This window comes from Paralichthys olivaceus, chromosome 6 (assembly GCF_024713975.1).
Source record: "Paralichthys olivaceus isolate ysfri-2021 chromosome 6, ASM2471397v2, whole genome shotgun sequence".
NCBI lineage: Eukaryota > Metazoa > Chordata > Actinopteri > Pleuronectiformes > Paralichthyidae > Paralichthys > Paralichthys olivaceus.
This window is the reverse complement of record NC_091098.1, coordinates 5,913,650-5,941,358: the sequence shown is the minus strand read 5'-3', so window position 1 is coordinate 5,941,358 and position 27,709 is coordinate 5,913,650. Positions and strand designations below refer to the sequence as shown.

The 27,709-nt window shown below is 40.3% G+C and overlaps 3 protein-coding genes across 3 annotated transcripts; all 3 read right to left on the bottom strand.

Moving 5' to 3' along the window:
* Positions 1–574: 574 nt before the first annotated feature.
* Positions 575–3,410, bottom strand: LOC109630897 (PTB domain-containing engulfment adapter protein 1-like). Its single transcript, XM_020089394.2, has 7 exons — positions 3,364–3,410; positions 3,214–3,287; positions 2,916–2,987; positions 2,253–2,351; positions 1,999–2,136; positions 1,026–1,127; positions 575–858 (listed from the first exon to the last, which is right to left on the bottom strand). The coding sequence occupies exons 2-7, from the start codon at positions 3,259–3,261 to the stop codon at positions 793–795; spliced, it is 525 nt and encodes a 174-aa protein (XP_019944953.1). The 5' UTR covers positions 3,262–3,287; positions 3,364–3,410; the 3' UTR covers positions 575–792.
* A 233-nt stretch (positions 3,411–3,643) lies between these two features.
* On the bottom strand, positions 3,644–13,222 carry sars1 (seryl-tRNA synthetase 1). Its single transcript, XM_020089393.2, has 11 exons — positions 12,996–13,222; positions 11,916–11,986; positions 11,740–11,820; positions 10,943–11,101; positions 9,623–9,766; positions 9,335–9,490; positions 8,013–8,234; positions 7,651–7,780; positions 6,662–6,819; positions 5,542–5,671; positions 3,644–4,675 (listed from the first exon to the last, which is right to left on the bottom strand). Exons 1-11 carry the CDS (start codon positions 13,129–13,131, stop codon positions 4,509–4,511), a joined length of 1,554 nt encoding a protein of 517 aa, XP_019944952.1. The 5' UTR covers positions 13,132–13,222; the 3' UTR covers positions 3,644–4,508.
* Positions 13,223–15,739: 2,517 nt separating this feature from the next.
* On the bottom strand, positions 15,740–27,553 carry LOC109630964 (interleukin-17 receptor D). Its single transcript, XM_020089505.2, has 12 exons — positions 27,123–27,553; positions 23,546–23,630; positions 22,423–22,581; positions 20,719–20,837; positions 19,083–19,206; positions 18,811–18,849; positions 18,571–18,716; positions 18,358–18,432; positions 17,583–17,649; positions 17,330–17,476; positions 16,979–17,151; positions 15,740–16,866 (listed from the first exon to the last, which is right to left on the bottom strand). The coding sequence occupies exons 1-12, from the start codon at positions 27,237–27,239 to the stop codon at positions 16,315–16,317; spliced, it is 1,803 nt and encodes a 600-aa protein (XP_019945064.1). The 5' UTR covers positions 27,240–27,553; the 3' UTR covers positions 15,740–16,314.
* Positions 27,554–27,709: the final 156 nt, after the last annotated feature.

Sequence of the window (27,709 nt, the reverse complement as noted above, 5' to 3'; positions counted from 1 at the left end):
CATGTTAAACCTGGACTCGCTCTGGTTTATAGCTCCAAATGGCCTTGAGTGTGTTATAAAAATCACACTAACAAAACACAGTAAAACCCATTCGCTTCATCGTTTTACTACCATAAGTTGCAAACGTAAAATATTTTAAGTAGTTATTTACAGTCACTGAGTGAATCGTCCCCGGCGTCAATCTGGGTTTCCATTTGGCATTAGAGAACATTTTGTTCTGAGCTCCGAAATCGAAAAATTACACACACTATTTCTGAAGCCGTGAAGGCATCATTAGTGTCATAGGTGTGCGTTGATCTAGGGACAGAGGGACAGACAGAGGGACAGACAGAGGGACAGACAGAGGGACAGACAGAGGGACAGACAGAGGGACAGACAGAGGGACAGACAGATAGATAGACAGACAGACAGACAGACAGATAGACAAACAGATAGATAGATAGATAGATAGACAGACAGAGGGACAGACAGATAGATAAATAGGCAGATAGATAGATAGATAGACAGACCGACAGACAGATAGATAGATAGATAGACAGACAGACAGACAGACAGATAGATAGACAGATAGATGTACTTTATCAATCCCATTTATTGGAATAATCATTATTATTTATTATTATTTATGGCATTTTCTCATCAACCAAAAACAATTACATCTTCCCTCCACTCATCTTCACTCATCTTCCCCTTTTCTCTGTTGCTTGAATGTTTTTTTTTTCATTGCATTGCAAACATTTCCTCATACATGACAAGTATTGACTGAGCATACAAATGGAACAACGTGCACAGTCAGAAGTCATTTTGTCCTGCGAGCCTCCTCTTCAGCTCAGAGTTCTCTCTCTGCAGCATGTTATTCTGAAGAAGAGTGGGACAGAGGAGAAAGTTGTAAAGCAATGCACTGGATGTATATTGAGAACAAACCAAAATAAAGTACAAACAATAACATAGTGATATGAGGTGGCTTTAACTGGAGGACAAGGACTGTTCAGCCCTGATAGTGGTGAACAATAAATGGAGCTAACCTTATGTCTGAGCGCCTCCACTATCAGGTCCCGTCCTCCCCTGACGCTCTCCTTCTTAGATGCTCGGAACGCATCTCCAATCAATGAGACTAGCACATGAGCCTGAAGAAATGATGTTAGAGAAGTCCAGTATATCATTATATTATATTTCTTAAATAATAACACAATATTATTTCTACAGCTATTAAAAATAAACAAGACACGTGAAAAAGAGTTCAAAAACAGGCATTAGAAGGCGTTCCTATAAAATATGTTTTAAGCAATGATAAACGATAAAGTGCTAGTATTCTCCTCAGACCTGATTGCGACTGTCTTAGTTACCGGCCTCGATTTAGGAAGTACTGGTAAGTGTTGGTTGGAAGATCTTGGATTACAGCCTGGAGTTATAACTGGGGGACAGAGCATGCTGAGCCTTTCAAGTTATTAACAGAATATTAAAATCAAACCTAAATTTAACTGACAGCTATTGAAGGACGACGAGGATTGGAGATATGTGCCCTGGATGTTGGTTCAAATGCGACCAGCAGTGTTGTGCACAAGCTGACACTGAGACACTGGGGATTGACTGGTACATGTAAATAGTGCATTGCAGTACAGCCTAGGTATGAGAAGACAAAGGTGTTAAGCCTGTTTACGTCAGGAAAAGACAGAGCTGATTGGATGTTGCTGTATTTCTGAGGTAGCAGCATCAAGATTTGTTAAAACATCAACATGGGCTTCAAAATGTATGACAAGAAGAGGTGTGCTCCAGGATAAAAAGCAAAGACACAACAAATACATGACAGGACTTAAAATATGAGATGCCATTTTTTATCTGACACTTTGAAAGCCTGAATATCTCATTAATCTCAGTGTTTACCAGTGGTTATATGAGCGTCCTCCATCTTTACCCAAATAAAACAATAAATCACCATATCGTTCCTGCAGGGAGTGCATGCGTAGTGTGTGTTGTGCTGTACAGGGGAATACTCACAAACTTCTTGCTCTGGAACAGATAACAGTGGTACATGTCGGCTGCAGGGTGTCTGGCCACAAAGCCGAAGACTTTGGGTGAGGATGGCAGGAGGGCACAGAAGGAAACGGTGGAGAGAGGGCACGGGTACAACAGGAACTGAGGGTATAGGAAAGATAATGTGAAGACGGGAAGTGATGATTCAAGGCCAAAGTAAGAAAGCTGTTTAATCAAGTTTTATGCACCCTCTGATTGGTGGGATAAGTGGTACACACCTTGGTTTTGTTTTCCAATATGTCTATATCACTTCTGGACAGGAAGAGGTGGACTTTACTCTTCTTGGTTGACTTTTCTGAGGAGTATTCATCAGGCGTCTAGAAGAGAGGGACAAAGAGAAGGAGACATTGGTGGTGGTTTATTAATTATATGTTAATAAAAAGTGAATACATATATATATATAAACTCTTTTGCAGAAAAACTATAGACTTTCATGGTACACAGAGGATGACTTTCATGATCCACACACTTTTCATCTAGCGCCACCATGAGGTTGATGGGTTTTTTTTTCTTTTGTTAGCTTGAATATCTCCTGGATGGATTTGCGAAAAATGGATACAGACTTTCATGGTACCCAGAGGATTCATCTAAATGAACCTCATGGTGATAATAGATGAAAAGTGTGTGACTCAGCAAAGTCATTTGGATTCATTGTCTGGGTATCATTAAAGTCTGTATCCTTTTTAATTATTAGATGGATTGCCATTACATTTGGTGATGACATTCATGGTTCCCAGGGGATGAACCTAAGCAAACCCGGTGGTGATTCCTCATTTTGTCCTCCAGTAGATATTGAGATAATTCAGTCCATACCAAAGTTGTGGACAAAGTCTGGCTGGCTTTGCCATGATACTAGTTTGGTTAAAACAGCTGCGACTGACCTGGAGGCTCTGAGCTGCGTCCTCCAGGATGTGTAGTCCATCAGGGCGAACCACCTCAACCCGCCCAAGAAACTGGAGTTTTGAGAGAGAGAGACACAGAAGAACCATGTTTCAAACAATATGTTTTAATACAAAATGCTGAATATACGGTATGTGTATGTATATTTACATAGCTACAGGACTGAGCTGAATCACAGAAAGAAAACCTTGTCGTCCAACTGACACACCTAAACAAAAGTGTCTCAATTCTTACTTTATTCTGCTGCTTCCGATTTTTAACAGTCAAAACTCTGATTACCTTCACCCGAAAGGAGATCTCATTGTCGTCCTCTGAAGTGTCACTCATCTCGACACGCTTCACACACCTGCTCTCTGCAAGTGAAACATCAAGACATTAAAAACGAACATTAAGAGCTACAGATATATCTGAATCAATGACATAACGTACTTCTGTAAATGTGCAAACGTGCAGAATGAATCCTCTTCCTGAAGTATAAAAATATGGGTGTAAAGTCTATTGGAGTTAATCAGTAACCTGCAGGTCTTCCTTATTGCCTCTTATCACATTTCTGTCGGCCTGGAAGATTCCAAATTTCTCCAGTGTGGGATGAATAAAGCATTTCTTATCTACCTTATCTTGTGGACACATTCTAATGAACAATAAAAGAATGAGTGTACATTTATACACATGTAAAGTCAAGCACTCAGAAAAACCAGCCACACAAATGTTACTTCTGTATCACCTGTATTTATTTGTTTACAGTGAGTGCCACTTTGTCAATGCTCATAATAGATATATCTTTATATTCGCAAGTAAAGACAATGTCAGAGTCTTAATCATCAGCTTGAGAGCAACAGTTGAAATTAAGATTGTGGTCAGAGACAGCATGAAGGGAAAGCCTAACGCAGACAGTTAAAATACCCGTTTTTTTTTCTCCTTGATATTTTCTTTACAACTTTAAATACATTTCAGACGTGAAGTCACCACAGAAGAGTTGCAAGTTTTGGTCTCAACAAAAGCTGATGAATGATGATTCCAGACAGTAATAGATCAGTTGTACAAACCACCAAAACATTTGGAAACCACACTTTTTAATGTCTAGAACAGATCCCTTAACACAGCTGGAAAACAACCCCGTGTACCTGTGAACAATCAACACTTCATCTGCACTACACACCAGTCACATAATCAGCTGGATGTGAATACATGAACATGCTCTGTCCCGTCCGAGGGAAGTTTTATCTGTTTGAATTAGGCTCAGTGTTGCTGCAGACGTGAGAGAAGTGATGAGACAGGTGGTGAGTGGACTCTGAAGTAGACCGTGGATGGGTGAGAGCACAGAGCGATCTCTTCTTAAGAGAATGAGGGGAGTAACAGCTGAGATGAAAAGAACACCATCCTGGTAGATAGACACAGATAGGATAGAGCCAGACCTTCAGTACCCGGTGATGAAAATAACAAGTGCCAACCTGGGAGATTCACTTCTCCATTTTCTAACCACTGCTAAAGTTTGGGAGAAACTGACTGGGCTCTAGTCCATCAGTTTCTATCTGTGAGGTTGGTGAAGTGGCACGGTTGTTGTGTACTGGAGCCTATGAGTCATTGACGGACATGCTCTCCATGGCGTTAGGCAGGTTCCGGTCTCCTCCGCCCTGCTTCTTCTTCTTGCCTCCTCCTCCTTCCTGCTGTTTCTTTGCTTTTTTAGCCATCTCCTGATCAATAGGAGCAGGCTTGACAAACTTGATGATCTCTGTCAAACCTGGAGGACAGAAAAAAAAAAGACATTCAAGCCTATAAGAAAATAAAACTCTTTTTACTATTTAAAACATTATATCTCACACTGCTGATTTTACATTGCAGTTTTTGGACAAATTAAACAAAAAAGATGGAATGTGTCAAGTGCTATAATGTAGTTATCTGTAACTTGTGCAGACATATATATATTATCAATTGTCAGCATGCACTCTTCTGCAGCCCCGAAGCATGTAGCTGTGGGTTTGCTCCTTTGTCTCAGCATGAATTGAAACACTTTAACCTCCCAGGACAGACCAGTAAATACATCTATAGTTTGTTTTTTAATTCAACGTTAAAGCCTGAGCAGTAGAAATCCCTACTCATGCTTCAGAGACCCCACTGATGTCAGACTGGACTTCTGTGGTAGATCATTTTAATATGGTAATATAATTAATAAAAAAACATCATATAAACAAGCAATCTTTAAATCTCTCTCTTAAAATTGTGACATACTAGGTATGACATTTTATGGTGAAAAGAAAAATGTTGGTGCCATCTGGTGGACAAACTTTATAATTTTTTAATACTAAAATTATTTTTACTTGTTGATATGCACAGACACTAATACACACACATATATATATATATATCTCAGCTAATTTAGGCCAATACATGGTCCAGGCAGATTTATCGGACTGCTTCTAAATAAACCTTCTATTAGTGATTACATTGAGCATAATCAGCATACACTCACCTTGGACAAAAACTTTGCCAGAATGGAGATTTTGAAAATCACCTTACTCCTAATGTCTGACCTTTCCCCTAACAGCTATTTGTAATCTGTAAATGAGCACTGCACACGCCAGATGTTAAGAATGCAGCAGAGCTTACCTGGAGGCATGAAGTCCCTGAGCTTCTCTGGAATGATGATGCCTTCATCGGTTTGGTAATTCTCCAGGATGGCACACATCACTCGAGTGGTGGCGCACATGGTGGCATTCAACATGTGCACAAAGTCCGCCTGCATAATATACAGACAGAGAGGAAGTAAATGGTCTGTGTTTATATAGCGCCTTTATAGTCTTGATGACTGCGCTTTACAGTACAGTTTTGACATTCACACACACATTCATACAGCGCATCTATGTGCAGCTAAGTGTTTCCAGCATGCAGCCACAGAGGAAAAACACATCCATCCAGGTATTTGAATGACAGTTTGTTGTTTCCAAGAAAAACTGACTGCACCCAAGAAGTGTCATAATGAACACTGCTCACATCTCATTTCAGAGCTGCTGTCATCACGCGTTACAAGTAGTCCTGGGACAACAACTGTACTCATTGTTCTTACACTTCGATTGCCATGGAAGTTATGTTTTCATTGGCATTTGTCTTTCTGGCTGTCAGCAGCATGACACACAAACTCCTCAACCGTTTTCCATAACATTTTGTCACTGGTGGGGCATGACCTAAGGATAACCCGTACAATATTGGAGCGGATCTGGATAAACGAGTGGATCCAGGATTTGAGTGCCCTTCTCATTTCAAATGAATTTAACTTTCTGATCAGATGGGTAATAATAAGAATGGCTTGAATTTATATAACGTCTTTCATAGGACCCAAGGACGCTTTGCATTAGTTAAGCACGGTAAAGACACGGCAGTCAATTAAACCGGCATCAAGTTGTTTTTAAGTACTATGTTAATTAATTTTAAAAACATTAAGTGCAGCAGAGTAAAATGTTTTTGCTTTATGAAGAAAAAAGGAGGCAAATCATAGTTTACTGGCTATAAATCAACCCAAGGCAGTTAATGTCGTCATCCACCCATGTCCACAAGGCTATGCATGCACCCCATGCGGACTCGCTTGCAGCCCCAAATTTTTGACTGCGCTGATTGTACACGCAACTGTGACAGGAACGAGGATGCAAGTCTCAGCGTCCAACCCCTTAACTGCCGAGGCAGAATTCACATCCTGGCTACATAAACAGCTGCGTTGGAACTAAGCACTCACCTTGTCCATCATCTTCTTGGTCTGTCCATAGCGGATGCGGAGGCGCCTGGCCTGGTAGTCAGTGCAGTTTGAGCAGGAGACCAGCTCTCTGTAAGCGCCTGAGCCAGGGAACCAGGCCTCCAGATCCAGCTTCTTACTTGCTGCATGATTCAGGGCACCTGAGATGACAAGCAGATGTACACAGTTAGTTAGTATCACAGTGGCAGCTGGTGTTTGAGCCTCATCTGATGACATTTGAACGGCCAACAGGTTTAATTTTACAAAACATCAAAATAAAAATCTTTCTCAAAGCAGGGAGTTTAGTTTATCAACCCAACAATCTAGAACTTCAACAAACAAACAATGTTCATGGTTGGGTTTGTTGTATTGAGTTTTTCCTGCAACAACCTGTGCACATGCATGTTTAGATGCAGTGTTACATTATTTTTAAAAAATGAAACACTGCACTCTTGCCAGGGCTCCTGAGTGTTCTCCATCCACACTCCTGCTGACCTGCACTCACTTTACACTTGAACAATAAACACCAACACTCATCACAAGTTGTCAGGACCTGAACAGTACTGAAGTTTACTTTGTGTTTGTTTGATTTCCTCCAGAATTTATGAGACATGTATTCGAAAAAAAGTCTGACATTTTGCTGCTACACATAAAACGAGAAGTAAAAATGAAATAAAAAATAATTCTAATTCTAATTCAAATGTCAGACTGAATATTTGATTATAAAGTTAGACGCACCAGTCTGGATTTACAGGGGCCTTCTTCTCTTTCTTAACTTTCATTGTAACATTCTACTCACTCTTGACTCTGTCTTGAGTAACCGCTGACTAACCAAAAACAACAATGACACTTGTTCATACATCATGGATCTATTATGCCTGACCATTTTTAAAAGGCGGTAAGGTCACAAACCAAAGCAATAAAACTTTTGTATTAGTTTATTAGATGCTTCAAACGTGAGAAAGCCAAAATTGTGCGTGTGTCACACCTACCGGAGACAATGTTAACAATGCGATAAGGAATTCCTAGCGTCTGGTAGAACTCCTCTGCCGTCCCTATCATCTCATCAAACATCTCCCATGATTTGCCATCATGTGGGGAGGCATACACAAACTGCTCAATCTAGAGGGAGACAAAGAGGAAAACTTAATGGATCAACTGCACAAGCAAAATCAGTGTAAATAAGTGAATCCCTTTAAAAAACACATTTTATTATTATCCTCTTTCAAACTACTTTGGTGTATGTTTGTTTTAAGGTTTTTGGATATTGGAAATAATCAGAGAAGTTTTGACAAACAGTTATTAGTTATGTATTTGAACTGTATTTCACTGACAATAATGGGACATTTCTGACCTTTTCAAACTGGTGCACCCTGAAGATCCCGCGGGTGTCTCGGCCATGGGAGCCCACTTCCTGTCTGAAGCAGGTGGAGAAGCCGGCGTAGCGGATGGGCAGGTCCTCGGGTTTGAGCCACTCGTCCCTCAGGAAGGCTGCGATGGGCTGCTCAGAGGTGGCAATGAGGTACTTCTCATCTATGGAGTTGTCGTCTGACTTCTCACTGCCTTTACCGATGACCTGGAAAAAGTACCAGTGGACAGAAATCCATTGATCCAGCTGACTCAGCATATGCAGCTCATGGTCAGAAATACCACAGTAGGACAATGACATTCATTAAACTTCCCTGGAAAACTACTGTGGGAGCTTAAATACAATAGACATACCTCGTACCACTTTTGTCTTTATAGTACATTCACATCATTAAACGAAATCAGGTTGGTTGCTTAAAGTTTAGGTTAGTATGCTGAGAATGGCTTAAGATGCAGAATTTGTTTAAAAATTAGGAGAATATAGAGAATACCCCTTGTACGTTTGAATGTTATCTGAACTATATTGATGATAAATTGCCAACCAGCAGCAAATGTCAGGGTTCACCAGATGTTAGCAACCACCAGTGGAAGATAGGGAAAGACATCATATGTGTATCTGTTTATCCTTCTCTCAATTTTAAGACACATCATCAGTAGTGGACCCCAGGATCATAGGATTTTTGGTCATTATCATTATAAACGCTCTTCTGAGGAAGGCCCTGCTGTGGTCGACCGAGTCCTGGGGTGTATCCCATAGCCTATCAAATTTTGTTTTTAAATGATTGAGTTCACGATTTGTAGTTTCATCATTCTCTTGAAATTGTATTGTATATTATCAAGAGCTAAATCTCATTTTGTTTGCACTTTAATGTGCTTGTTTAAAGTTATTTTAAATTTGGAGTCCTTGCCTGGTTTATTTATTGGAACATTATATAAGGTTTTATATAAGGTCACCACCTAATCAGTGCAAACTGTGGTTATTAGGATCGCAAGGTATCCCAAGTCTGGCCAATCAGGTTGAGAGTCTTGGCCTCTCTTGGGATTTTTCCCAACAGCTGCTGTAGACATCTTGATGGGTAATTTTCCAGGTTACATACACCACACAACTTCAGGTTACCATAACTATCTAGAGTTGGTTTCTTTAGAAAAGTAAGATTGCTAGTATGTCAGTGGTTGACTCTTCACTGATGGTGTAATTCTTATTTTGGGGGGGGTGCCTTCAAGAGCTATTTTGCTGGAAACAGCCTGAAACTGAGCCATTAAACGTATTCCCTATTGACAGAAAAAGGTGAAGAATGTTGTCCAAACCTTGTAAAGCTCATCGTCAAACTGGCTGAGCTGGGCGACTTCCTGCATGACCTCTTTCCTCATGAAGAAGGGTGTGTAGAGCATGGTATAATTCTTGCTGTACAGGATCCTTAAGGCGTAGTTAATTAGAGCCTGCTCCAGGAACACCAGAGGGCCCTAAACAACACAACACGGGAAAGGAAAACAACTCAACAGCTGGTCTCTTGGCTTGAGATTTTTGCACTAGTTTTCTTGTTTGTATGACGCATGGTTGTCCATACATGTATCTGAGCTTGTATTTTAACTCACCTTCAGAAAGTATCCTCTGCTCCCAGCCACAACAGCTCCCCTCTCACCCTCAAAACCATCGATCATGACCACCAGGTCAACATGGGAGTACTTCTTCTGGACAGTGCAGTCGCCCCAGGTGCGCTCTACCCTGTTGTCTTCATCCTGAAGAGAGGGGGAAGGGAGAAACAGTGAAATTAGTTATGTGGTTCGAAGAAGTCATATAAATTCATATTTTGTATATAGAGTTCGTTGTTAGCATCTTTGATCATTTTTTAGTGTCTGTAAATAGTGTGGTTAGCCAGCTAGTCAAGCTATGACGAAAAAACATGGTCATGTTTATGAGGAGGGGGGTCAGCTCTACAAAGTTGTGCTCACTTCCTCTTTGCTCTTCATCTGCTAAATTCTCCTCCGTGGGCTTCCACTCTTTTCCAGCTGATGCTGATCTTTGGGCAAAAAACTGGAAGTTAACATTCGAAGGGAAGGGTTGACTGTCAATCGGTCGAGGGAAGTGGTCACCAACCTTTTCAAGCCCAAGATCACTTTTTAATTTGAAACGTAAGCCAAGATCTACCACCCAAATATCTTTAAAAACACTTGGGAAGGTCATAATTATTATTTTTGCAATTTCTGTAAAAGGCTCCAGCATTTCACTTTCTGAATCCTTTAATTTGATCTAACGGGGCTTTGATTGTTGCAAGATCGGACGAGGCCCACCTTCATGCGGTAGTGTCCTGGTGTTTAGTTTAGTACATAATTCTACCAGTAGTGGACACACTGACAACAGATAACCGACACACAGCTGGTCTACCGCACAACCGCAAGCAGTGAGTGTTACAGGGGTTGACAGTGAAGAGATGGTTGGCGACCACTGGTCTAGAGTGTGTTACAGGAGTGGACTTGATCGTAATAATGGGGCCTTGCCTGTGTTAACAACACTATTTATAGACACTAAAAAAAGATTTAAAAAAATGCTAACAACGAACTCTATACGATACGATTTTCGATATATACAGAGTGTATATAACTGTGAGAGTGAAAAAAAGATTGAAGGACGAGGAAAACACTGTCTGGAGACCAAGTTGGACGCGAGAGCGGCGACAGGAATCGAACCGACGGGCAATTACTCAGCCATTATTATTTAGTATTTTTGTTTTGTATGTCCAGGATACCATTCTTGCACAAATCTGCAGAAAGATCTTCTGACATTCTTCACAGACTCATGTATCATTCAATCCGTTTAATGGTTGAAGATTTTGTCAAAGAGTGGGACAATAAATTAACAGAAGATTAACAACTTAAATTGTATTATTAAATCCAAGTCACGTAATCAACTCCCACCTCGTCATTGCTGATGGGCACAGATGGGTGCAAAACATTGCCGATCTCCCTCTGGTAGTCAAAGCGCTCCCCCTCCAGCCTTATCCTCTCACTGTCAGTTTTCTCCATCGCCTCGTCCACCAACAAACGCACCTTTTTGATCTGGGTTACTGTCAGGGCCTGACACAGACAAAAAAAATATGTAAACAAGCAAGGAGAAGAAAAGACAGAAATAAAGATATTAATGGGTTTTAAGTTCTTCATCTCATCCCCATAGATTCATGTAATAATGTGCAACCATTCAGGTTTGGGCTGTAACGTTCCAGACGGCCAGGGTTTCAGTTCACAATACGCAAAAAGTTGGAGTCAGGAGGAAATCAGGTGTATTGTTTATTCCTTATGGAGTTTCCCTGGAGTTTCATCTGTTCTTCATTGTTTGAACTGGATTGATCTGAGCTATCTTGGGCTTGTGAGTGACACTGAATCCTGAACCCTGGACATTGAGACTGTGGGAGACACATGCACCCTCTTTCCTATTCTTTGGTCATTTTTGTTTCTGTAGTTTTATGTGGAGTCAAGTTCAACACGTTCTTTAATGTTCTTCTCTTTTCCAGTCCCAAATGTTGGTGTTTTAATATAACTAAGAAATATTATCCCACTTTTTCTGATTGACCCACTACATCCCCCCTCAAAAAAATACAAAACAAGGTATCAAGCGAACCGTGGCTCAAAAACCCAGGTCTGAACTGAACCGTGGATTTGGAGTATCGTTACAGCCATAAGTCAGGTAGAGTAAGAGCTTAAAGTTAAGACAATACCGATAGTGTTTCAGCTGTTAGGGACTCGAGGTTCTGTGCTTCTTCAGGTACAGCCTCATCCTCCCCGACTGGCTCCTTCTTCTGCATCCCCAAAACAGAAATATATGTAAGGATGCAAATAAACTGGTCAAATTCCAAACTATGTGTCGCTGCAGCTGCTGCGATTCCTTCTGTACCTTCATTTTCTCCCCAATGCTCTTGCTGCAGAGGTTCTTCGCCTTGTTGAGGTTGTCTGCAGTGAAGCGACCTGTTAAGGGGCACAGTCGATGCACTGTCAGTAGATGTGTGGGAGACAACTGCAGGAGCAGGGCTGGTAATTGGGGTTACTCTCAGTAGTAATCTACACTCATATAGTTAAAAACCATGATAAAAAAATAACTATTTCTGTCACTTCAACATGGACCTCAGTGCACTGACAGAATCAGTCTCATCATACTCTACATCAGACTGATACTGTAGCTACACTGCAGGGCGAGCCTGATTTGACATGTTGCTGACTGGGATTGCATCAGATTTCACGATACCATCTAGCATCGCTAAGCTAACGCAGCCTTCACGTAAGCCAACACCTATGGGAACGTGTGATTAACAAGTAATTGATTTCTTCCATTAAAACCCTGAAACTAAGAAACTTTGAGTACGTGGAGGATAACGATTCGGCTCATTTGAATTAGCTGAAATGTGCCGGCTATGCTAAGATTAGCCACATAGCTACCTCCTATCCTCTTGCTGTTATGAGAACGTCCGGCCAGACTTCATTCAAATATGTGCTTAAAATGTTAGATTAACTTACTGACAATCACAATCACCTATGTAAGTTGTTTTTTTATTATACAGTTAAAAAAATTGTCAAGGATCAATTCGGCAAGGATATAATGCACCAAACATACTTTTATTTTCTATTTAAATGATCAAGTTTCGGAAATTTCTCGTAGTCCACTGCAGCGGAGCTATCGCGCAACCGCTGCGGTGGCAGAACAAGCAAAGCCATAATAAAAGTGTAATAACAGGAGCTGCTTTTGTATTTCAGGAACCGAATGAAAGACTGGGCCCTTAACACGTGGAAAGTATTTTTAAATCCTATGCGAGTGCGACAGTTGGTTGTCTTCAGATGCCGGCAATATAATTGACCGTATTTCTAATGGAGTTGGGCGTGGGCTATTCTCCACTGACGTGAGGCTAACGTTAGCACCATTAGCCGCCGCGCTAACATTAGCTTCTTTGAGGGAGACAACCGAAAAGGAAGCGGCGCTTACATTTCCTCCACTCTGAGTCTACAGCCACCAGTTTATCCACGAGTGTGACATCTTTGAACCGCTTCCTCTGAATCTCTCGGACGGCTTCAGGGTCTCCCCCTTTGTCTGTCCGGAACAGGTCCAAGTCGAGCACCATGTTTCCTGCGGGTCTCCACGTTGTCTGACTGTCAGAGGCTCCGTCAGCTCACAGCCGTGCGGTACTACAGCCGGGGTTGCCAGATCTCGTAACTCCATTAACAAATCCGTAACCACAAGTTGAAAACGCCTAATCGTGGCATTAGTTTATTATGAGCTCTCTCCAAGACACAAACCCAAACAGCGAACGATATGTTGTAATGCTGTTGTTGATATTTAATCAAAATGAAAAAATATGTGTGCAAGACTTTCAGATTTCTTTTATCCAACCTGGCAACTTTCAACGTCAGCAAAACCTAATTTCAAGTATTTTTATATGTATTTAAAACATTAGATGGTCAATTTCACAGTTTTCACAGTGACGAATACAAGAATTAACTTGATGAACCGTAGTGACCTTACTTACATATATTAGTTAATTACCTCCACGAAAAAGGTTGTGTTTTCACCTGCATTTGTTCGTTTGCCTGTTAGCAGTTGTTTCCATTTTTGGTGACAGATATCTGAGTGTGTGCCATTTGGTGCAGGTCCAAATAAAATCCAGATCTAGTGAAATCAAAAGTGTTTTCACAAGGGGACTGTTGGGCCTTGGTAGAGGTAGGAGCTCTACAGAGTACTATTCTACAACATAGACCTGTCGGCAGAGAAGATTCTCCATCCATTGTGCATACCAAAAGTCAAACCAAAAAACTTGAAGTACAATAGAAACATCTCATTATTGTGCTATTTGGGAGGGAGGGGTAGAGCAGAAGTCTGGGTCTCCGGACGTCATATAGAAGTCACATCAAGATTATTTTCTAAAGAGACTATTTAATTTCAATGCCAGAGACAGGTTGTTGACTCCCAATACAAAACATAAAATGTAGTAATCTGATGCATTCCTATTCTGTAAAGTTTGTCATACACAGAATTAAAGGTGTCAAAATATGTATGTTTCACAAATTGCCTGAAATAAAAGTGAGCTTGAGTTAAAGTATTCGTTTTAGAAGTTAGTTTGAAGTTGGGGCATTAAGACTCTGAAAGTGAGAGAGCAATACAAACGTCCATAATCTCATGTCCCGATTCTGGACTATAACCACGACACCCAAGGACCCAACCAGCTGCCACTGCTGCAGATGCAGCCAATTTAGCTGATTTAACCAAACAAAACATTTTTAACAATAACACATTTAGAAAAAGATTGTTCTAAGAACTTAACATCTGAAGGGAAAGTTGATTCATTCTCTTTTACTTTGTAACAATGTGATGGCTTGGGACTGGCAGGCAGTGGTGTAGTTGGGATGGCAGATGGCTGGATAGTTTAGAGTTGCTGGAGAACTGGCGCTGGTATCCATAGACCCAGGAAATAAGCACGTTAGCAAGAGGCATGGGACAGAACTCTGGGTATTAACTCCACTGAGCTGGCAGAGCAGTCCTGTGGTGAGTGGGTGGAGAGCTGGGATACTTACACTTGATGACAGATGTGGAGATGAGTCAGGAGCAGGTGACCCACGCCCATTACAAACATGTTGCCTTGAAGTGGGGTATTGTTTACCATGTTCACTTGAATTTAGGTGCCTGCAGGTTTCACTAGTTAAATTTAAGTCTTTTCAAGACATTGCTAAGACCATAATAAATGTAATATAAGACTGTCAAGTTTGACAGACATGAAGGAATAGAGTCCCAGAATTACTTACACTTCATCATATCAGTTCCATTTTGGTCTTGTTTGTAGTTTTATTACAGTGTATCATGACTATGCATGCCAACAAAATGTTTCTTAAAAAAAAAGTTTTTTAAAAACTGCGTTTAGGAGATAGTGTAAAATATGTCAACATCTCTCCAGCTGTACACCAACATCTCTCCAGCTGTACACCACCAGTGTTGCTATGATATTTATCATATTTGTCATATATAAGCTTTCTGACCCTGCAGAAATCCTGTAAAAGTCTACCTCTTTTGGTATTCTTGACCCTTTACCTCAACATTTTCTACATAGTCAGAGCTCAGGAGTTGTGAGGTGTTCATGCTGACGTCACAGAGGTAAAATTTTCACTGGATGATGATGAGTTAATATATTTAGTATGTAGTTTAGTCGAGAAAAAAGTTTTGCTGTTTTAATTCTACATCAAGTCTGAGAAAAAATGTTGAGGAGCCTCAACTTGTTCTCTCTGTCGATATGCCTTGGTATGTCCTTGCATGTTGGTAAGTGTCAGCCTCTGAGGAAGCCAGGAGACATTAAAACAGGGAAACACAGGGTGGAGCATTGATGAGCTTAGCTAATGATGCTAACATTATTCCTTAAATTGTTTATGTTTTGTCATATTCTGAAGAGTGATATTGGATATGATGGATTGACATGACAGTGTTGCAGCTGTGGTTCTGAAATATATATTGCAACATTTATTGTGCAGCCAGTATTATAGTTCATGTTATGCTGTGTGTTCTCATATTGTCAACCAGTCAGTAGCCTATATCTACTCCTTTTTAAAGTGCAGTTTCCCCGACCCAGAATACTGACCTCATCCTTATTAAAATCTTTTTCATCCAAGCCCTTATGTCCCCACTATTTTTCAACACAAAGTGACGCCATTGCACATCATTTTCAGCTAACTGGTTTTAACTTGACATTTATGATTTCATGCGTAAAAGTTTATATTTAATAGAAATACAACATAAAATACTATCAAAAATACAATACAATGAAACAATAACAAATGAAATACCATTAAAATGATGGGCCAATTAATAAATTCTTGTATAAATAAAATATAAGCATACATGCATGTATACAAAGTTTACTATCCTCTTCAAAGTAAACATTCTCACATAATAACTTAACAAACCCATTTACAAGCTAATATGATTTTTAAGATGTCAAATACATTCAGCTTTACTGACCATAACACACATTACTATATGTTACTTGTACAAATCCTTCGTTTACATATTAATACATTAGAGGTCACAATGCACGGCTGTGGCCACTGGAGCACAGTTGAGGCAGAGATAGTGAGGTGGATGATTGCTTGAAGGTACATCAGGGATTGGTAGACAACTCACTCTGAAACTGTGAGCTCGCAGCTTATCTTGCTTGGGTAGATGCAAAACCAGAAAGTTTTTGGCAATAAGCAACTTCTATCTCCACTCCCCTTTTCCTTTACTGGTCTAAGAACTATCATTAATTCAGGGTGTACAAATTGACTTAGTGTTTATTACCCTCTTCGACAGATGTATGTGTTTTGCCTCCTATTGCCAGTCCTGCCTCATGGATAGTCAACTGCAGAGCTGCTCCAGCAGGCAACTTGGCAAAACCTTCCTCTGAGATGTGGTTTATCTTCAGGTAACCCCCAGGTCTGTGGAGAGCCACTCCATGAAGGTGGGAGAAGAGCAGCGGCAAGTCACTCATCAGCATGTAGTGAGATACCAGCCTCAGCTCAGTGGGGATGTCTGTTTCCTCAGAGTACTCAAAAATGGCTGCCATGTACTTGGACAGGTCCTGGCCTCTGGCTTTGGCTTGGCCGACCTCCTCTCCAATAAGTTGGATGGCTGCATTAGAGCTGAAGGCGTTGGACCCAAAGTTCAGCCCCCTGTCTGCCTCTTCATCATCACCCTCTAGCCCTGAAGGCTCAAATCTTTGGTTAAGGCCTCGAGAGCAGATCACCAAAACAAAGTCACTTTCCCGGATCTGCCGGCAGTACCAGGCCATACTGCCCTCCTCAGCCACGCTCAGAGAGTCCCACAGGTCCAGGCACACCTGGACAGAGAAAAAGAGAACAGGTTCATGACTAAAATTATCTAATAAAACAGCTTACTTAGATGTTCCTCATAAAAGTGAACATTAGGCCTTTAAATGTTGTGTCTGCTACCTGAGTGGCCATGTGCTGCTGTATGAAGGCCCCCAATTGCATGACAGCTTTGAGATGTGCAGGACCATCAAAGCTGCTGTAGCAAATCAGAAGACGAGGAGGGGTCAGCCTACTTCTGGGTAATGATACCATTTCTTCCTGACTCTCGCTGTCTTGGTATTGCCTGATGATATCTGAAGGGACAGTGAAACCGAAACCTGGTTACATTTCACACACAGCTGGTATTGGAAAAGATAGACCATAGGCATGAGCATGTTTGTTTTGTGACATGGTTCAAATTAACCGCTATCTTGATTTATTAAATTGTGCCTGATGAAATACAAGCATGATGCATTGAATTTGTCTTTGCACCTGGTTTTATGTCACGTTTCATCATCTGCAGCTCAGGCCTTCTCCTGGTGAGAGCAGCCAGTAAGACTACAATAATGGCTACCACAGCCAGGCCCAGTGGAAGTATCAGAGCCAAGGAGGCACTGACAGAACGTGTCCTGGGACCTTCTGAGGAGGGGAAAAAACGTGAGGACATTACAAATCAGTGACAGACCCTCATTAAATAATTGGCATTTTGGGAAATGTGCTTATTTGCTTTAGTGCTGAGCAGTACCTTTCTGAATTTGCATCACCTGAACTTTGAACGCTTTTCTCACTGCATCCACTTCGTTAGCAGCAATCTGTGACACAAGAAATGTTGAGTTTATCCTGGCCTTGGAAATTGTAGTTTGACAGGACAATGTTATGCAAATGGTCATTTGACCAACAGCTAACAAGCTAAAGCACAACATCAACATCACCTTATAAACATGGATTCTGATGGACAGGTACAAAGTGTAAAAGATAAGTTCTTGTGTGAGAGAGAGAACTACACCTCATGCCACACACTGCAGCTGAAACAATGACGTTTGACTGCGTGGACAGCAAAAACCTTAAACCCACCACAGTCTATGGGAAACACTGAGATGTGGAAATAACTTCTTTCCTCTGATCTCTACTTTGGTCTCCATCAATTCAAATTGTCTAATTCTGTAAATGTTCACCAACCAGGCACTAATTTAGATTGTGTGCCCTTTATTGCTAAGCATGGCACACAGTGTGTAAGTATCCCCACTTAAAAAACTCTAACAAGCTGATGGGAACTGTGGAGCTGGGTGATAATTCTTCACATTACATATATTGTCATTGAAAATGTTTTCACTTTAACTCAAAGCCCTCTGACTTTTTCTGAAGCTTTAACTGTGGAAAGCTCCAGAAGCTCCTTGAGTTCGAATTATTTTGTCAAACTACAAGACATGTTGAGTCAGAACAAGAAAGTGAAACAATTAAAACCTGTAGCTTAGCACAGCAAACATTAATAATAATAATAATAATCACTTTTATTTTACCTCACAAGTGTAATTAGCTCCTTCTTGGAGGTCATTCAGCTGATAGCTGTGGTGAGTTTTGTTTTTAGATGAATCCTACAGAAGAAGAAATGATTAATGCAGATATGAAGGTCACAAAATTATCAAATATGTCTGGAATAGAAATAACACGAGGATGGTATTGATGCAATGAGTAAAAGTAAAGATAAAGCTGCAGAAGCCTTAACCACCCACAGGCATTATTTCTGTGTATGTCTTCAAACCATTTGCATAACAAAGGGAGAAGTAGCTTGTGATGCCCAGGTTTTGGGGAGCCAGGTTAAACGTCACGGTGATGGCCGTCCCTTCCTGCTGCACCTCGACATATTTGGGATACCAGTCTACAACCAGACCATAAAAAATATTGATGTTGACATAAAGTTGATCATAAGAAAAATATCTAACATTTATTTGGGAAGTATAAGGAAGTCTCACCCTTTTTGCACTGCTCAAGACCGTTCTTCTCTTCACAAGCTGCAAAACCATAACATTCATATAACTATACATTCACCAATGTTAGGACCAGACACGGCTCCTGATGGTAGAGGACGAGATCATCATACATGTATGCATTTTAAATAAGCCAACAGAAGGAGGGATTTAGACTTGAAGGGTGCTCTGAGGCAACCACAACATTTACAAGCTCCACCTGCGTGTGTGGGCGGGGGGGGGGGGATAATCTAGCCTAAAGCTGAAATGGGTCTTACAGCGTGTGGAGAAGATCTTGCTGTGGTAGAACCTCTCCCACTCCTCAGGCACCGGCAGAGCCATGACGGTAACAGCATATTGGGACCCAAGGGAGAGTCCGGGGAAAGGGTCCGACTTGTACACCTACAGAACACAGCAGCTGTCATGACCTTGGTTATGGTTGTTTAAACATAGCGCTGTGCACACTTTCTTCTGTGATAAAGTGAGATAAGATGTTTCATCAGCAGCTGAAATGAGGTTCTCTCTCATGTAAAATCTCTATAATCTGAGCCTGGATGATAAATTCCCATGTGTGTCTTTTTTAATGGGTTTTCATTTTACCCCAATCCTTTTTTTAATATTTATATTGTTTTAATCTTGATCTTGATTATTATGATTATTTCCTAGTAATTGGCTCTCTACTTCATCGTATAATTCTGAAATATGTATTATACTTTATTAATTTATATATGAAGAGAGCTGCAGTTTGTATATGTTACTTTGACCATCTAATTATATCTTTAACACATTACGGTGTTTATGCCATGAACTTTTATAAGCTTACTGTTTTTTTTCTTGAATGTAACACTATTGCACTTTTCTTTGACACCACAAAGAAGTATTTATTTTTCAGGTGAAAAATCCCAGTAATGGCCATATACAGAAATATAAGATGGTTATTAAATCCATAAATGAACAAGCAAGTATACAATTAAATGTGTATAATAATAATAACAATAATAATTATTATTATTGTTATTATTCTAATTAACACATTATTCTAATTAAACACTGTATGGTTTGATGAATCAATTATTTTCATTTTCAAAGCAACACACAAACTAATCTAAATAACTAATATAACAAACTAATCACTGAAAATCCAGTTTGTGTGATATTTGCTGTTTTCATGCAGCAGTAGGTTAAACAGAGTGCTCAGCGAACATTGTATCACAGGACACTTTTCACAGGTTTTATTGTCAAAATGTTTGCATATCATGGCGCTCTTTCCCCCTCCATCACTTCTACCACTTAGTACAGGGTTTGCATGTCAAGCAGTGTTTGTGTGGGATTCTGATCAGTGATGAAAAAAGAGCAGGTTCAGCATATCATGAATTTGACTGTATTGTTTTGTACTGTGCATTGTGCCTGCTGTTTTGTCCAATGTGATATACAGAGCTCTCATACATGACTTAGTTGGAAAGGTAACAGTTCTCTAGTGGAAGTTATTTTATAGCTTCCCCTACATCTTAAGACCAAAATCTATAGCTGTTTCCTCTCAAGATAAATGTCAAGTTTATGGGATGCTTATGTTGCTGTGATCTCACCCAAAAATACACCATCGTTTCTCAATCACAGGGTCATGATATATGATATATGAGCTGAAACTAAAGGATTCTCAGAGAGTGGTCAGTGGTGTACAGCCAGGATAGTGTATTTAGCAAAACAAGATTTAGGATCCATTCAAGTATATCAAAAACAAACCATCAGATATCATCGGTGTAAAAAATATTATTTTACAGCAGCTGTTATCTAACATCAAAATGTGCTTCTTGTGAGAATAAACAAGAAGAACCTCAGTGTTTGTTCATGTTGTCAAACAGCATACCAAACAGAAAAAGAAACAAAGACCAACTAGAGAGGGGCCCTTCCTACCCTTTGAGCATGTGAAGCTGGGAGGGAGACGTTACGGTGGAAGAGAAAGAGCTGACAGGCAACAGTCGATCCTCCCAACACCTGGAGGGACACCTGAAAGCCTCGCAGGAAGGCGATCCCTGCAGAAAACGTAAAATAGACAAAAGGAAATCAGTGTCACAAATTCAGCAATCCATCATCCAAGTTGAATATATCCTCCAATGTCGAGAACACATGTGTGCTGCATGTGCTACTCCAGTTCAGTGCATGGTCAGTTAGGATTTTAACATATGTTGGGACCTGGAATCTGTGAACCACAGTTGGGCCTACATGTGTGGCCTGACCGCATGTCTCCTTTGCTCTGAAGACAAAGGAGAGCTTCCAGAACTCAGTCTCCCCGGGTGCTTCATCTTCACACATAGGTGGTAAAACTGCTCCTGGAGACAACTTTCAACCACTATTGGTCACTGTGTTCTCCATGACCAATGAGGTCACAAGGCCATAAAAGCAGAGTTTCCCCTCTCCTCGCTCTCTTCTCTCTTCTGCCTCTTTTCCTGCTGACCGCTCCTGGAGGAGTAGGTTCTGCTCCTGCTCTCCCAGCCAGGGAGACTTCCTCCCTACACAAGCTCCTCAACTTCAAGCAGGCCTCCCTGGAGCAGACTGCTAAAATTGCATGTGATGTTTATAAGTTTGACTTGTGTTGCTGTGATATTTGGTAATATGTTATTTGAAAGTTAATGTTAGTTCTGTTAGGCTGATCACTTTCTTTGCATGCATCTAACTACTTTCTTTAACCTGGCACCAACACCTCACACACACATCTCCACAAACTTAACACCTACATGTGATCTCAGCCACATGGTCCCACCACTCCAGGGGGCCTTTTGTCTTCATAGTGGCCAGCCACCATTTTGAATCCCAGTCACTCACTCACACACACAGGCATACTCGCATACATATCTGTATCTGGTAAGTACACCTTTAGTTAGTTTGTGTGTTTATACTTTTATCATTTTCATAATAAATGTTTTTCTTGAAAACGTGTCTTTATTAATGTTGCATAAGGGTGAATTTTGCCAACCTCTACACTGTCAAGAACTCCATATCCTTCAACTGTGCTAGCTGTTGATGTGGTAATATTGGTTATAGTTATTTATTTAATTATTAATCAGTTCCAAATGTGTAGTCAGTAAATTGGCTATCTTTTACTCCTTTGAAGAGTGGTGCCCCGATTTATCTTTTATCAATTAAGTTATTATTTAATATTCATATTTTTTGATATTAATATTTAATCTTTTTTTCTGATGGCCAAATTTATTGAATGCCCAATTTAATGCTGCCACGTTTAATGAGGTATAATCACAATACATACATGTGCCTGTATCACTGTCACCTCACTCATATGTGGACTAATCGATGGCGCTGTCTCTGTACACTCTCTATTCTCACAATACAAGGCATCACTTTATCTTTCAGTAATAACTCACTGTTTTTGACTTGAAATAAATCTTGAGCATGTCAAGACTTGATGTGGTAAATGAAATAGGCTGAGGTACCTCATATCTGCCATGATAAATGATTCACAAAACTGGCAGAGAGTTTCAAAAATCAACCAAACCTCTGTGTGACTCAGACCCAATTTAAAGTCAGGTATGTGTCCTCTTGAGAACTACATAATTACAATGGTTTAAAAGAAAACATTGAAGTCAATCTCCATCAACATACCATAATAACTGGGCTTCCAGGAAACAAGAACAGTCTCAGAGGTGGGGTTTGGCTCAAATACAGATTCAACCGTCACATCGTTTGGTGCTTGGACATAATGTTGACAGATCTTTGGGTCTTCTTCTCCGAGCAGCTCGAAGCATGGCCAAGGTATACAACCTGAGGAGAAACGGATACGTACTGTGACAAAGTGCTTCGGACATTTTCAGTGTCGGCATTTATTTCAGGGCATGTCATGTGAAGCTAATAGAATATTTAAGTTACCACTAAAGACATGTGATGTTGTACTCGCTTGAATGCTTATATTCAACAGCTAACATTAGGTTCACACAATCACTTCACTGACTTAGTTTAGCATGCTAGCACTTTCTTATTAGTACTAGTTAGAGCTCTTCCACAGAAAGTTTCCACTCCCTATTAATTCTATTCCAAAATTGGCTGCAATCCACTCATTGGGCAGAAATTAGTTCTTCCTCGATGAGTTGTGGTGAAAGGAGCTACACACATAAAATTAATATTCACACCTGCTTCCAGAGAAAAATGTCTTCTGTTTGAGTCAATTCCCCAACCAATAGAATGGAAGGTTGGGGATGACGAATAAAATTGTCCTGCCCTGCTGTCAGATTAACGTTCAGTTTTGAAGCCACCGCTTCATAGGGAATGGGAATGTGCCTTGTTCTGTTAAATTACAATCCAACACATTCACCCAAGACCTGGCGGTGACTCTACAGAGGCAAAGTCAGTGGGTGATGAGTGAATTAAGAAAACCTCTTAACCACCCAGCCTCTCTAGTTGTTGAGATATTTATGAATAAATATGACTGTGGATTACTTGACAGGAATGCAGTTGGACCAAATGTTGTTGACCTCTGCATAAAAAAATATGAGCACAACAGCAACTCTAAAGCTTCATGTTAGTCTTTAGGCTTGCTTGTGTTAAAATCCTAATATGAAAAGCAAACAAGGTGACGTTAATGCTGTGAAGTGTAGAGTTTGAGGTTAGGGGGTGAAGGACAGAGACCTTGAGTAAAAGTGAACAACATCTCAAGAGTTCTCAGAGCATTTGACATGGTTTCCAGCTGTAATCTAGCCTCTGTCACACAGCCCGTCTGTATCAGACTTACTTCCAAATTCTTGTATTGAGTTGAAACCCAGCGCCTCCTTGATGTTTCCTCTTGTTATTCTGCAGTATTCACATCCTGGTGTTCCCTGCAGAGGAGAAAGTGATCAAACCAAGCATCTACAAGTGGATTATATAGTTTTTGTGGAACAACCCAAATAAATAGTTTCAAAACAAATAAAACATATGGAAGGAAACTAAAATAAAGAACAGTACAGTTTTTTGGGCATGAATTTGAAGACATTTGATGTATGGTCAGGATTTATTGTGTTCTCTGTACGGCTTCCAGGAGGAAGGAGATCTGGTTCAGACACAAGTATGTGAATTCCACGAATTTACCCAAGTGGGAACTCTGGGACTAATAGCAGCAACAAAATATTCCTGATAAATTAAGCTAAAATAGGCCGTTAATATTTTTTTTGAAATAAGTGAACTGTCGGGAGGTGTGTTCTGGACTCACGGCTCTCGCAAAAGCTGCCTCAAAACTCAAAAATACAACTTGAAACATACTTCTGCTCTGTGGTCTTCAACTGTGCCTGATGTGAAGTGCTTGTCAGATGTTTGGAGAGAATCCATGTTTATTTTAAAATGTATTGTGTGTGTGTCAAGTGTAAAATTGAGCCAGGGACATTCTCCTTCCATCTGCTGCTGCTAACACATCGAATACTCTGCAGAAATCTATGTGAAATTCATTAAACATTCCAAAAAATGTCCTGTCTTTTTTAGGAATCTGTTGGAAGAAAACACAAAATATTGCCCAGGATCCTCTCATAGGTATTTCTTTTAGTCAAACTTTATATAATTTCCTCCATTCATCCACTGCGTCATATCTCTTCCACTTAAACCAAAGCATTTTCTTCTTTTTTCATGTGTAACTCTGTTGATTATTATTCCATTTCTAAGATTATTGCTTTTGCCATTTCTGAACTGAGGACTTGAAGGTTTCTTTATTTGCTTCAGGGCTGAGAACCGAAGTATTTATGCAGGTGCTGGTCTGTTTTGTGTCTCAGCTCTGGAGGTATTTTCCAACAATAGTTTGTACAGGATTAATTGTTTTTCCATTATAAAAATACTTCAAATACTCACTATGTCAAAATTCAAAATGAACATTTGAAGTAAAAAACAGCTGTGTTAATAATCCATAACAATTTCTCTCCAGTATTTTTTAAAGAAAATTAATAATAAAAAACTAGAAGTGGAACCCAAGAGGATCGTAGGATATAATGAGCCAAGTATAGAACAAATAATATTATTTCCAAACCTCTGCACATACTCACATCAGTGACTCAAACCTGGATGGATAACACTGTCACAGTGACTGAATCATAAAACAAAAGACTATGGCTCGTTTCTTCCCACACAGACAAGGGAAGAACATGCAAACTCCACACAGAAAGACCCAAACGAACCTTCTTGCCGTGTACAAGTACACACACACATTCACACTACTAGGTGCATTGAGTAGTTCCAATAACTACCAAACTACCTTGAGCAGCTATGACAGTAAATACTGCTTACAGTTGGATTCATTGGCATTAATTAATTACTAATTACTGTTAAAACATTGTCCATATAAATAAAGGAAATGAAAAATATAAAACAGTATATCAGTATCAGCAACCAAGTATTTAATTTCGAAACTTAAAAGTACATTAATTGATAATATGGTTTAAAATATGTAACCCTTAAAATGCAAGATTTTTACTTGTATTATAATCTTTATTTCAATAAAGTAGGTTTACTTCTTGCGACTCTCTGATTAACACTGCTAACCTGCCCTGCAGGTTTACAGACCATAACTAGACTAGCAGGTGGAGAAAATGAGAGAGAAAGAAATGCCTTATCTGCCTCAGGCGTGTGTGTGTGTGTGTTGGTTCACACAGTGGTAGTTAAACTGTCAGGTGAGGTAATGGCAGTCAGAAGGTCTCTGCAGTCTAAATATGTACTGGCACGCAAACTTCGATGAGAGAACACAATCAACATGCTTAGTATGCGTGCGACAAATGATGCACCCTCCTCTCACACGCTCGCAGTGTAGGTGACATAAAAGCTCAAACGTCAGCAGTGGCAATATCCTTTTAACATGACACCCTGTGGTTCCACTAAGTTGCTGCACCACAGATGAAAGAAGTTTCCTTGCTGTCAAAGCGAGTGTGTGTCCATCAAAAAGGGATTGCCGTGTACACACACACTAACATTTAGCGTTAAACAACTCTGCATTCTTCCTTTGTCGGTTAACTGTTGACAAACGTAAACAATTCTCTGCCGAAGCCTGGAGACAGCACTCGGCTCCGACCACAGGGTCTGATATTCTGCTGCCTGGATTAACCCCTCTGATTTGTACCACATTTCTGGCATTGCACGCAGACCTGAGGAAGACCAGGCTACAACACCACAGGGGAGACATTCACTCTGATTTAGTGTTTTCAGCAGAGGTGGGTGTTTATCCGGTTACACAGTAACAACTGCAGCCTGGTGTTTCAGTATTTATACGCAAGAACTCAAGGTTCAAGAAGCTTCACAAATAACCTGTCCTTAGTGAAGAGACTTTAAGCCCAGCTTTGAGAAATTAGGGTATTTTGTGCAGTAAATATTAGTCACAGATAAACACAATCAGCTGGAGTGTTTAAAATGTTAAAGATCTCTCTACAGTTGATCTGTTGTCTGGGAAAACAGCCCTTTCTTTTTGCTGCATGTCACAGGTTACACATGTCTCAGAGGCACATCTCTTCAGATTAGCAGGAGTGTTCACGTCATCATGGCCCTCACATGTAGCTGGCTGCCCCGGAGGGGCCCCACGGATTTTAGGTTTCAGGTTATGACCAGGTCAACCAAAGAATTTGAATTTTTTTCGTTGCAATTCAGAAGGAAAAAGCAGAGAGCGGGAACTGTTAACTTAGAATCTATTGTTCATACTGTAAATATGGCATTTATTGTTGGCCTCTCTGTATTTTACTATAATGTTAAACAAACCTATGACCAATTTAACTCAAATGTATAAATTGGATATGTGATTTTGTAATTTTCGTATTATATATTTTAGGTAGTTAACATATAAGCCATTACTGGTGTCTATTACACCCCACACATTTACATTTTTATGTTACTTAATCAAAACAAATAGAAAATTTATCCTAAAAAAGGTTTATAACACACAATTTATATTGTATTATGATTTTTTCTGCAGGTTTGTGAATACAATGTAAAGCCCAATCTTCCTGGTTAGACAGGAATCTGTTTGAGGCATATATTGTTGGAATTATAAAACATGCCTTGGTAAATTATATGAGCGTCCCAAGACAGTGTATAGCAGTGTGAAGAACCCAGTCACTCCCACTATAATCTAATATTTGTGCCATTTCAGAAATGTCCCTCTCATCTAGACAACACATTTCTTTATTTTGGCATGAAACCGCGAACAACCAGGTTCTTTGTCAGAGCAGAAGTGTGAAGTGAAGCTTCTCTAATGTACACAACTGCAGCACACTGTGTAAACAGATGCAGCCTAACTGCAGAGCAGACAGCACCAAGGGAAATACAATGAAGATGACACAGAAAATGAGTTTGAAACCGGGGTTTACCTGGCGGATGCAGTCCAGAGTGCAGTTCTGAGGAGTGAAAGTCGTAGCTGTGACATTGTCTTGAGCCCAGAGTGGGAGACCAAGCACGAGCTGGAGCAGAAGAGCTGACCTCCACATCCTGCTGCAGCCAGCATGACACTGTCAGCACCAGATCTCAAACTCACACACACACACACACACACTCCCCCTTTCACTCACTGCACAGCATGCTCTGAAGTAGCCTCCGCTCTGTGTGAAGAGTGAAATCTAATGTCATAGCATCTGAGTGAGTGGCAGGAACCTGGGAGGAGAAGGAGGGAGGAGGACGCAGAGGGGAGGGGTGTCTCGAGGCTATGGGTGGAGGTACAGCCCAGCCAACTTGCTGTGCATGTTTAAACAGTCATGCATCAATTAGTAATTTAGGAGCAGGAGGCACATGGCAGGTTTGGCTCCTCAAAATTATTTATTTATGTTTGCAGCCCGAGCCAAGGAAACCATTTTCACATCCAACACAAACCCACAGGCACGAATGACAAATGTCTCTTCAGGGGGTGGCAGAAGTCCAAGTGTAGGTGCCAAGATTAATCAAATGTTTTGTTGAGTTGAGT

Coding starts and splice junctions, on each gene's coding strand:
- LOC109630897 (XM_020089394.2), bottom strand. CDS start 3,261: ATGAGTGACACTTCAGAGGACGACAATGAGATCTCCTTTCGGGTGAAG. Junction 2,988..3,213: donor AGATCTCCTTTCGGGTGAAG/GTAATCAGAGTT, acceptor TCAAAACTCCAG/TTTCTTGGGCGGGTTGAGGT. Junction 2,352..2,915: donor ACGCAGCTCAGAGCCTCCAG/GTCAGTCGCAGC, acceptor CCTCTCTTCTAG/ACGCCTGATGAATACTCCTC.
- sars1 (XM_020089393.2), bottom strand. CDS start 13,131: ATGGTGCTCGACTTGGACCTGTTCCGGACAGACAAAGGGGGAGACCCT. Junction 11,821..11,915: donor GCATTGGGGAGAAAATGAAG/GTACAGAAGGAA, acceptor TTGGGGATGCAG/AAGAAGGAGCCAGTCGGGGA. Junction 9,767..10,942: donor TGCCCATCAGCAATGACGAG/GTGGGAGTTGAT, acceptor CCCTCTCTTCAG/GATGAAGACAACAGGGTAGA.
- LOC109630964 (XM_020089505.2), bottom strand. CDS start 27,239: ATGTGGAGGTCAGCTCTTCTGCTCCAGCTCGTGCTTGGTCTCCCACTC. Junction 22,582..23,545: donor CTCAATACAAGAATTTGGAA/GTAAGTCTGATA, acceptor GTTTCTCCTCAG/GTTGTATACCTTGGCCATGC. Junction 16,867..16,978: donor AGCAGCACATGGCCACTCAG/GTAGCAGACACA, acceptor TTCTCTGTCCAG/GTGTGCCTGGACCTGTGGGA.